Source organism: Saccostrea echinata, unplaced genomic scaffold (assembly GCF_033153115.1).
Source record: "Saccostrea echinata isolate AGI-Se365-2 ecotype Australia unplaced genomic scaffold, CSIRO_AGI_Sech_v1 ptg000010l, whole genome shotgun sequence".
Classification (NCBI taxonomy): domain Eukaryota; kingdom Metazoa; phylum Mollusca; class Bivalvia; order Ostreida; family Ostreidae; genus Saccostrea; species Saccostrea echinata.
In genome coordinates this window covers 6,859,137-6,871,172 of record NW_026889759.1, presented here as the reverse complement: position 1 = coordinate 6,871,172, position 12,036 = coordinate 6,859,137, and the positions used below count along the sequence as shown (strand labels likewise).

General features: G+C 32.6%; 1 protein-coding gene across 1 annotated transcript in view; it reads left to right on the top strand.

Moving 5' to 3' along the window:
- LOC133184269 (E3 ubiquitin-protein ligase MIB1-like) overlaps positions 1–8,262 on the top strand; it is a 43,574-nt gene extending 35,312 nt beyond the window's left edge. The window contains exons 13-21 of the mRNA XM_061319245.1: positions 1,914–2,046; positions 2,660–2,746; positions 3,563–3,691; positions 4,294–4,475; positions 4,856–5,048; positions 5,376–5,454; positions 5,660–5,746; positions 6,032–6,135; positions 6,631–8,262. Coding sequence (XP_061175229.1) covers positions 1,914–2,046; positions 2,660–2,746; positions 3,563–3,691; positions 4,294–4,475; positions 4,856–5,048; positions 5,376–5,454; positions 5,660–5,746; positions 6,032–6,135; positions 6,631–6,771 — 1,135 coding nt within the window. The 3' untranslated portion in view covers positions 6,772–8,262. The remainder of the gene's footprint in view (positions 1–1,913; positions 2,047–2,659; positions 2,747–3,562; positions 3,692–4,293; positions 4,476–4,855; positions 5,049–5,375; positions 5,455–5,659; positions 5,747–6,031; positions 6,136–6,630) is intronic.
- Positions 8,263–12,036: the final 3,774 nt, after the last annotated feature.

Here is a 12,036-nt window from a genome sequence, read left to right as displayed (position 1 = left end):
TGCCTGCATTTTTTATTTGGTAGAAGGGGGAACTAAACTACCCCATGAGTACAAAAACTACTTGGAATGCAACAGCAAAATCAATATAGGTCGGAACATCACTGCCTAGAGAGAGATGGTTTCCATAGTAACATTTTTTTCCTCTCTCTCTCCTTCTCTCCAAGCTGAATGAGAAGCCAGTCTCTCTGTTGAGAGAGCACTGCTGAAGCTGTGAGCCATAATTAGAAATGTCTGGTGGCTTACAGGGAAGCAGGGGGGCCTATCTGAGATTTAGGGGAGTGATAAATCTCCTGTCTGTTTAGAACTTCTGTTCACTGCTGCTACTGTGTGCTGCTACTTGTGTATTATCATGGGAAATAAATTTACACTATTTTAATGGAGAAGATAATGCACCTTGCCTTTTTTTTTATGTGAAGGACATTCTCGTTATTTTAAAAAAAGGAAGATGTTTTAAACAGTTTTGATTTTGCTGATTTTTGATAGAGAGATAATTGCCAAAATTTAGACCACTTGTGTGATATTAGATGATCTAAAAGAAATTTATTTAGCCATTGAAGTGTAATTTTAGCTGACATTATTATCAAAGCAGTTTTGATCATTTCTTTACAATAATTTATGATAAAATGATAATTAAAGCAGCCAGGAATTAGATGTAGATCACAGTCACATGCGAGGAAAATGCATTTGTAGCTACATTCATCAGGTTCTTTTATCAGTATCTTATAAAACTGATTTTTAAGGAAACTTTTATTATGTCAAGGACTAGTCTAGAGCTCTTGCCATGATTAAAATTCTGTACTTTCGTGGTTCCACAGTCTCATAAATAAAGAATAAATTTAGTTTCAAACAGAATTCATTTTTGATTTAATTTGTTTTAAAATGTATAACTTCTGGTAGATCAGATCATTACATCTGGGGGTCGATGAGGATTAAATGCTTGAAGGCCCACCATTGATATTAAAAACATTTAACCGGTGGGGGGGGGGGTGATTTTGTGGGTATGAAAATATGTTACACTGGGGAAGAGGACTGATGTTGTGGGTATTAAAAATATTTTACCAAGTGAAAAGAAAGGGGGATTATTGATAAGTTCGTATTTTTTTTTATTTATACACTTATTATAAGCTAATGTAGATATTGTGAGTGGAACTAAGATGCAGTGCAAAGGCTATAGGTTACTGAGGTTGAATATAAGGTTAATTACTGTGTGATACAGGGGCAATTGACCTTGTAAATGTCCAGGTCAATCTGGACAGAGTTATCCTGAACAGACCACAATCGGGGTCAGTAGGTCACACTGCTTATCTGACTCATTGATAAAATGCACTCACACATGAATGAAGAAAATATTTTAGAAGTAGATTGATGTGAGGAATATAGATAAATCTGTAGATAGTTTTTTTCCTTATCTTTAATTATTATCCCTTACAAGCATCATGGGCTACAAATATCACACAGATGCTTTTTTTGGGAAGGATAATTAAATCTAATTGTAGGCTTCTGCTATCTAATTTGACATTGGAAGTGATATTTATGTTGCTAATAGTGTACAACAGATTGCATACAAACCAAAAGAATACTCACATAGTATATCTTATAAGTTAGCTAATCTACGAAAGTAATGTGAAAGTAAACAAAATTAGTTTGTCATATGTATGCTTTACTACTGAAATCTAAGACTGCATGAACATTATGTACCAGGTATAAAATCAAATTGTAAGTTGTGAGAAAAAGCATTGCAAACTTTTTCAGTTTACCCAAAGCGGTGTGATTGATTGAGAAATATGTACTGATGATAGAGATCTAATTGTATTCCTGTCTCAAATTTATGTTCTCTTATAAGATCACAATTATATAATAAATTATTTGAAAAAAAAGAAAGAATAAAATCTGTTCGCTTTTTTTTTTTCTAGTGCTATGCGGATTCTTCTATCTAAAATTCCACGACCGTGGATTGTGGATGAGAAGAAGGATGATGGATATACTGCTCTCCACTTAGCGGCTCTCAATAACCATGTGGAAGTGGCAGAGCTCTTGGTCCACCAGGTATGGTGTTATCAGTACAAGACTTTTCATTGGTTAATATCATTTTGACTTTTGACCCAGCAAACTTGCATGAATAGTCATGAAATGTATGAAATCATTCCTCTAGAATGAATCAAACTCTTTACTTATATGAAAGTTTTTATTTTTTTAATGATTGACTTATTTGGTATTAAAGTACTGGTAAAGCTAGGTATGCTGAAATGATTATTACTGACATGAAGTGCTGTAATAATTCAAATGGATAAAGTGTTGAATGCAAAATTTCCTTATTTATATGCATGTTTAAAAGCGTTCTTGAAGTAAATAGCTAAGAACTTTTCTGGTCACAGGATGTATGTCAAAATGCAGTGATCTACTGTATACGGTGTTATTTTTGTCCCGTGTTCTTTTCAACCTATCCCACTTGCTAATGATTTTGCCCCATTTTAAATTTGACCAGACAAAGTTGTGTTAAAGACATAACTCTTTTTTTTTTGGAATTTGCCCATTTTGACACGTGTTTAAATTCACCCACTTGTGAAGATGGCGAAAGATGCGAATATGAAACAGGGGTGAAAATTTCCCTGTATAGAGTATCATGAACAGACTTTGTACCATTGGAAATATTTTTCAGGGGAAGGCAAATATGGATCTTCAGAATGTAAATCTTCAAACAGCTTTACATCTAGCAGTGGAAAGACAGCACACACAGATTGTCAGGGTATGTAACACCACACATACGGATGTGTGTTTTTAAGGCCTGTATGTTTGAATAAAATAGCACTTTGAAGAATTGGTACTTCAAAAACAATACTAAAAGTAGTATGGCAATTTGACATGCAAACAAATTCATATGATTGAAGTGAGGTATAGCTTTGAGAGTTTGTCAAGCTCTGTACATTAGTGTTCTTTTTATCACCAGGTATGGTAATTCTTTTCTTGTGTCGTTCATTGCAGTATTATAATGTACATGTATATGGTGGACAAGATGTTTAATGTGCAAATGTTAGTCTACCCTAAAGTAACTTTTCTTCACTTGAAAAAAATCTCCAATGTTCACAACTGCTTTAGATTTTTGACAGAAAGCAGTCTTTATGTTTTCATAAAACAGGAGAGTAAAATTGTAAATATAGAAAGTCACATAAATGTTTTCCCAACTTTTTTTTCCGCTTTCTATGAGATATTAAGGACAGATGATACGATACAAAAAAAAGGATGCCTGGATTGGTATATATTTTTGGACCTAATTTGGATGTAAATGATGCAAATATCAAATTTCTAAAATATCAAGAACTTGTTAACTTTCTGTGATGTTCAAAATTCTACCTTTCTGCAATGACCCCTATAAATCTTTACATTTTTTAAATCACTTTATAGGACATTATTGTGATATTTTTGAATGAAAAATTAAAATCTATGTGGTTAAAATTATTCATTTTACTTATCTAAGCACGACTTAAGTTGTTATTTTCATTGTTTTTGATAAAAATGTTTGTTTGTATCATCTGTCTTTAAAAATTTAAATGTATTTCACCAGTTGTTGGTGAGAGAGGGCTGTAACATGAACATCCCCGACAAGGACGGAGACACACCACTACATGAGGCCCTTAGACACCACACCCTGTCCCAACTCCGACAGCTGCAGGACATGCAGGATGTAGGCAAAGTATGTTCCACATTTTTGTTTTAATTGTAAATGGCAGAGTTAAATACATTGGAAGGCTTCATGTTTGATTTTGGCCTTTGCAGTCTGTGTTCCAGTTTTTGATGGGTATGGGTAAGGCATACCCTCTTTATTGTGATACTGAAGTCATCAAAGGGGATAAAAAATGTAAAGAATTTTTGTAAATTTTTATGGGGTTTGGAAAGAGGAATAACAAAAGCAATATGTGTATTCTATGAAGCACTTAATGACACAAATGAGCATGACCTTCAAGAAATATATAAAAGGGGATAAAAGCTTTTAACATATTTTTTCAATAATAACAAGTAAAAAAATGCACTAATGATTAAAGGAAAGACATCTTTGATCCATAATGATGACATATTAATACAGACATCATGTCTGATAATGGGGAAAATACATTTTGATGCAGTCATTTTTTTTATGAGTTTTGGAACTTGTAATCTTGGAAATCTTTTCAGTTTATCATCATGTCTAGAGAAATCGGTTACATGTATGTGCAACATGTGATAAAATTCCATTTCATGATCGTGTCATTTTTGTGAGGTTGTTTACTAACCCGGAGCCTGTGTGTTTTTTTCTAGCTTTTAATGGGATTAGGGACCCCTGGCGCTGACAAGAAGTCCAGTGCTTCCATTGCTTGCTTCCTGGCTGCCAACGGAGCAGATCTGAACATCAAGAATAAGAAGGGACAGACACCACTAGACCTGTGTCCTGATCCCAATCTGTGTAAAGCCCTGGCTAAATGTCACAAGGAGAGACACAGGTAAGGAAGTCAAACTGGGAGGTCATGTTAGTGAGACGTGAAGGTCATGGGCCACAAAGGTCGAATGTCATTTGGAAAGACTGATTTTGTATGGTTGTACATTTCTCTGTTTTTTTTTGAGGTTTTTTGGGTTTTTTTTTTAAAAAAAGACTAGTAATTTTTTTTATTCTCAAACTTATAAATTAATATATTATCAAAAAATGTTTTCAATGTATTCAAAATTCAGCTGAGTGAAAATAGACAAATAAAAATGTTTGTGTAGGGATTCACATTGCATGACATTTGATTCAGATATTTTCTTGGTTATAAAAATGTTACTATTTCGTCCATTTTATGTTAGATCCTTTTCTGTTTTATAACCAATTTGAATCCATTTTCAGTCCTAACGGCACTGCCTCCAACACGGTTATACTACGGAATGACCAGGAATCTCTGGAGGAATGCATGGTGTGCTCTGACCTGAAGCGGGACACATTGTTTGGACCCTGTGGACACATTGCTACTTGTTCCTTGTGCTCCCCACGGGTCAAAAAGTGTCTAATGTGTAAAGAACAGGTCCAGTCTAGGACTAAGGTAACTTATTGTTGTTTATCATAGCATAGGATTAAGTGTCAAAGAACATTTTGAAATGTTATCTTACAAATTACTTTAAAAGACACTTTAGGTAACTTGTTGTTTATCATAGCTTAGTATTAACTGTCTAAGAGTATTTGAAAAGTTATTTGACAAGTTACTTTAAAAGAGATAAATAAATATGTAGGTAAATGTTTTGAAAGAAAATACATATATTGAGAATAAAGAATTATAAAAAAAAAATGACTTTCTGTCATCATAATCATATAATGTCTTTGTTCTAATTAAGACTGATTGTAATTTTGTGTGTGTGTGTTTTTTTTTCAGATTGAGGAGTGTGTTGTTTGTTCAGATAAGAAGGCGTCCACTCTGTTCTTGCCTTGTGGTCATATGTGTGCTTGTGACGGTAAGTTTGGAGTTTTTGTTTTGCTTTCATACAAGGGGAAACAACTGGAAGAACGACTTACAAAGTCTTTGAGGAGGCACGAAAACCTGAAAAGAAATTCATTTCATGTAAAATATTCAAATAGTATATGTTTCAAAAAATTTAATGGCCATTATCAGCAAGTGAAAGAAATGAATCAATATCATAAACACTGTTCTGATTTCAGGCTGTGGTCAGTTGATGAAGAAGTGTGTACAATGTAGATCATCTATTGAGAAGACTGTGCCATTCATTGTGTGCTGTGGGGGAACTCGTAAGTCATTTTTGCCTGTATCACAAATGTAAATCTTTCTAATTTTCTAGTCTAAGATTATTGAACAGAAGGAAGGATGAATTTTTTTATTTGATAGATAAGTTTGGAGAACTGACATGATATTTGTGTAACTGACTTGATATTTGTGTAACTGACGTGATATTTGTGTAACTGACTTGATATTTGTGTAACTGACACGATATTTGTGTAACTGACTTGATATTTATATTATGAGTCACTGACATGATGAGTTTAATACTGACGTGTTATTTGTGTTATGAACAGCCCCTCCCGCTCCTCAGCCCCCTGGCATCATGAACAATGGTTCCCGTGACAACACAAAAGACATTCAGAAGCTACAGCAACAATTACAGGATATCAAAGATCAGGTACGATGGTTTGTCTGACCACAAGGGGAAGAATTTCATATGTCAAGAAAGGCTGAATTAAAATTGTATTATTTTTTTTCTTGATTCTTTAAAAGAAGGTCATTCTCAGGATCCATCTGTTATACATGTATAGGCTGCCAAAACCATCTTAAAATTTTAATTCAATTTGCAACACTGTATTATTTGGATCCAAAATGTTAGAATATACAGGTTTGCTTTGTACACATAATTTATCTTGAAAATTGAGAGCACAAGGACTACAAAGGGCAAATTACATTACATCAGTAAGCAGATTGGTTTTTTTTTTTGCTTTGTAAAAAATTGAGGTTTGGTTTTCTTTTGAGTATGAAAATATTTTTGAAGTTAAATCTTATATTTAATAAGTATGATTTAGTAAAACTTGGTTCTTATAGTTTGATAGTCTGATAAATCTTATAGTTAATAAGTATGATTCAGTAAAACTTAGTTCTGATAGTGTTTGTTTTCATTTTTTAGACCAGCTGTCCAGTTTGTATGGATCGTCTGAAGAACATGATTTTCCTGTGCGGCCACGGCACATGTCAAATGTGTGGGGATCGAATGGCAGAATGCCCGATATGTCGGAAAGCAGTGGAGAAACGCATCCTTCTTTATTAATTTTATACTTAGTATATATAAAACTCTCTATTGTCAAATAATCTGAATTTATGGCATTATTTATTTTATTGAAATCTCTGTGGAATATAATTCTTTGTTAAAAGAGAGCATAGCATTAAGTCCTTTTTTGATGTTTCATTTGTGATATTGTGAATTACAAGTGTCTTTGTTAAAAATCTCAGTGTTGTTAAATCTTGTTAATGCAAAATCATCTTGCAAGTTTTGAAAACACTTCTAAACACTAAACACTGCCTGTTTATTTAGAATTAGGTAATTTTGTATTTTATTTTATGTAGTGATACACAAAACATTGTTTTGGAAATCCTATTTTTTTTCAGTCATTCTTCATTCATTTTCTTAACACATAAAATGTTATTATAAGTTTAGTTCTGTATGTCCTTGTTTTTAATCAGTATATTTTTTGGTATTGTAATTCTACACCCTAATATTTTATGGGAGTAAATAGTTTTTTTTAGCAAGTTCCCAGGAGAATAAAGGATAATTAAAAGTAGCTTACTATTTGTCATAAATAGATCATGATTCTTTTGGACCTTAAAAACAGAAGGTAAAAATTTTCATCTATGTACATATATCATAAAAGCATTTGATTGTTATGCTGGATGAAACCATTTTTTTCTGAATAAATACAAGTAGTCTGAAAAATCAATATATTATACATTATATACATGTATTGATATGATGCATAAAATTTTTCCTACCGATTAAAAAAATGAGAAAAACCGGAAAGGTAAGAGAAATGGTAGTGAATGCCAAGCTAAACAGACAGTGTGACATTTGTTAATTTTGTTTTTAAGTGCAAAATTTTAACTGGAATGGGATAATAAATTTGACAAAGTAAATTGAGAAATTCTTATTTTTTAATAAGATTTTATTCAGAAGCTGAATTAAAAAGATATGTTTGAAACTTGGGTATTTTGAACATCAAATATGTGTTAATCATTTTCGTAATTGCACTTTCATGTACTCCTTCCCAGCAGTGGCCATTGTTGTAATACCCTTGGACTTTCGTAAACTTAAGTCATAGCTATAAATCCCCATCATGGTGCTTGTGTTTTATTTCAGTATTACTCTTTTGTTTATATACCATTAGATATGAAATTACTGTTTTGCATTTTGAATAGCATCTTTGTAAATTTTGAAAGTACATGTACAGTAAAAACTGTCTAATCTGACACCTGTGCAAACTGTTTCCCTGTGAATTCTGACCTTTGTTTATATTACCATTTTACTATTTTCCATGTTCTTAACACTGTGTAATTCAACAGTTTATGTCTATTCCGACACAATATTGGTTCTCCCAGTCCATGTCGGGTTAGACAGGTTTCACTGTAGTATGTTTTGTTGTTGGTCATCTTTAGGGGGTTTGAGTAGGTACATTGTACTTTTATGTAAATTTTCAACAGCAATTGTTTTCTAGTGACATTTCATTCTCTTTTCATCATGGATATTAAAGATCAATCAAATTTGAAATTTTTTTTCCTTTTATTTAATGCAGCATTATTTACGTAAATTGTTTAGCAAAGGCCAAACTTGCATGTTGGTACAATATTACTTTGTCTAGAGGTGAATTGCTTAAAAGAACTGGAATTCCATATTAAAAATACCAATTGCAGTCAAACTATATATAACAAGGTTAGATCCATTCACTTGTTAAAACATGTTACAGTTATTCAATGTAACGTGTTCCAGATCACAATTTAACTGTTATCTCAAATTGTCATTCAGTTTTGAGATACAATGCTATAGTAGAATATAATTAATATGCAAAACGTTTTTTACAAGGGGTTTCAAATTTCATGATTTCGATATATAGAACAAAATCAAGGCAAAATCAAAATTTACTATAAATGCTAGGAATAGAAATTTTCTTGTGTCAACATAAATCTTGCTATAAAAAATCTAAATTTTATTAAGTCGTAGATTTTTAATAATTACACATTTCTGTGGATTAATCAGTTTACAGTTTTCAGAATCTTGCAAACATTCTTTTGTTTTGTCTAGTAAGATTTTTGTCACAGTTTCAATGCTTTTTTTCTACAGGTATATTAAAAAACATCATGTGCAGATATGACGGATATGATACTGTTATTTATCGATTTATCTGAAATTTGATAGATGTTGGCAATCTAAAGAGATAAAGAAATTCTAGTGAACATATATTTGACTTCTCTTATATGTTCTTGGGACAGAAGAAAATTTAACGTAAGTCTGTATTTTAAACACGTATTCCCTATTTGTAATCAATTTTTGCATGAACTCTTGCACAAACTTGTTTAAACTAATTAAGATTTATTTTTACTCTGTTTTATTGAATTGTCTTTTTCAATCACAGTTATTATAATTATTGAATAGTTAACATTGAAACTCGATGTTGAATCATCTTAGTCGCTCAGGTGACCTACCGCTACCTGTTTCTGTCAATCAATGTGCACTGTCCATGAACATTTGAACATATTCAACTTTTGAAAAAATGATTTGCAGGTAGGCAGCAGAACTATACTGGTACTATTGTTTGCAGTCTTTCTGTAAAAGTCTACTGTCTTTCTGTATATTAAGCAAACAAACCAAGTGCATGGTTAAAACAAGCAAGGGTGCCTCTTCCAAAGTTGTGAAATTCATGATCCCTGGGTAAGAGGTTCTGGTATTGGGTGGAGGTGTATTGATCATATAGTGAAATGCATTAATTCTTGAAAATCTTCTCTGCTACAGCAACAAACTCAGTGCATGGTTATGAGAAGCAAGGTCGCTCCTTCCAAAATTGTGAAATTGATGGCTACTGGGTCAGAGGTTCTTGTGTTAGTGTAGGGCTCTATTGATCATATTGTGAAAGTTATTTGAAAATCTTTTCCCCTGCTCCTGCATATTTAGCAAACAAACGAAGTGCATTGTTTTGATAAGCATAGGAGCCTCTTCTTAAATTGTGAAATTCATTGCCCTTGGTTCAGGGGTATTGGTATTATTGACAATAATCATTTTGTTCTTTGAAAATCTCCGCTCCTGGATATTTAGCAAACAAACACATGGTTTTGATGAGAAAAGGTGCTTCTTGCAAAATTGTGAAAGCCATGGGCAGGGATTTTGGTTTTAAGGGGAGGGGGGGGGGGTATTGATTATATACTGAAAGGAAAAAGAAACGTAGGGTAACTTACTATTCGATAATTATTTTACTGCTTGACCGAAAATTATGAAAATTTGTCTGGGAAGTATTTTGTTTAGTTTGCATCTAAATTGGTGTTCGAAATTACTCAACCATAAAAGGTATGACGTCACATAGGGAAAGTGGTAAAAAACCAAGAGCACGTGCAGATTGGCGATAACAGGTATGTCAGCAAAATTTGTAATACAAGTTGATACTCTGGAGATATACACATTGTTTTTCGCTATTTAAAGTCAATTTGAATTTCTTACAAAAATGGTACGGCTGACGAAGTTCAATGTTATCTGGCAATTGCATTGCCTGAGAACAAACAAAGGCAACAATAGGTTGTTGTGGATTTTCTACCATAAGACATCTTATCAGTCCCCAGAGAAACAGTGGAAGGAATTTTGACCAGCCGCGACGGGAACGACAGCGCGTAACGAGGCCATGTCATACCACCTGCGTAATCGCGACGTCACTACCACCAAAACCGCTTTTAATACAGAAGGCAATCACAGTCTTCACTTCCACCCCAAAACTGGAAGAAACCGATTGCACGAGTTTAGTCTGCGATTGTCAACTTTACGGAGGTGTTCGTATCAAACGCGCATGTGATGCCTGTATGCCTATTTTTGTCAGCAAATTTAACCCCCCCCCCCCCTCCCCCATCCAATGTTGGCTGTGAATATTAAGACTTTCTAGCAAAAAATCACATTAACCTACTCGACTGTGTCCATACACTCTACCTTTGTCTCCAACTGAATATATATGGGACTAACTGGCCTGTAGAGTAAAAAGGCGTCAGAATATCCCAGCGCCTCTTTACAAGCTAAGGGCTATCTTGTTGGAAGGGTTGGATAATATCCCTATGAGAAAGATAAATGCACCGAAGACCTCCATGCACAGGAGTATTAAGGCTGACCGATACGTAAGAGAGAAATGGGTGAATTAAAAAAAATGACCACCAAACTGAAATTTTTTGGAAAAATTCAACTGCTTCTGACATATTTTTCACTTATATCATCATATTGCACATGCATTCTAGTTTAAAATCCTGAAGTGGCAATAGAATAGACAATTGGATTAAAAAGTTTCAGAATTTTTGTTAGTAAAATTTCTTTTGAAAAAAGAAAATATCATTACACCTTAAAAGACTTTCTAAAATACATAATCACAAGAAATTATAGTTTTTTATGCTTCAAAATGGTAAAAGGGGTATAAATGATTAAATCTAGACCTTGATTGAGTGTCTTCTCTTGTATGTGTGACAAAAATATGACTTTTTGATTGTCATTTTACATTATTTTTTCAATTCTGGTTTGAAAAGTTTTAATATGAAAAAAATATGAAGCAATAAAATTGCCCAAATTTCACTTTTTTGTCCGTTCAAGCCAATTCCTTACATCTAAGCCAAAAAAGAATTTTTATATATGAGTTCTCTTACAAAAAATACTAGATTTTGAAGTGACTCTATGTTACATTATTGTGTTGCACTCCTGACATCTGATATGTATTTTATTTATCATTGTTTTAAAAATTATAACACACAATAACCCATTCTTACTTTGTAAATTAATTTGTCGTTTTGATATTTTTGATCGTTTACGGCAGGTTTTTCATATTTTGAAGACCTTAACACATGATTATTTGCAAAGTGTAATATATATAAATTGTATATAAAACTATATGTGAAATGATGAAAACTATTCCCTGAATTGACAAGAAAATTTCTGTAATTTGTTGATAGACATAGTGTTTTGAACATAAAATAGTATCAAACATTTTTTTCCAACGCATTTTTTAGTAAAGATAGTTAAAAAGCATTGGTATTATAAAGCAGTTTTGTTGCACTCCTGACTGCAGTAAAATTAAAAAATTAAAACCGTAGAACACAAAAATTCATAAAGTGTTGGCAACATCAAGTGGTAATGAAATTGTGCAATACTTACAGTCTGATATTTTATAATTAAAACAGATGAAAGTATTTGAAATTCACATTTTATCTGGAATTATTCCCTATTTATGCCAAAAAACTAGCTTAAATGTATATTTAGAAGATAAAATATATTTTATAGCATATTTTTCTTTAGAGGACAAACACAGTA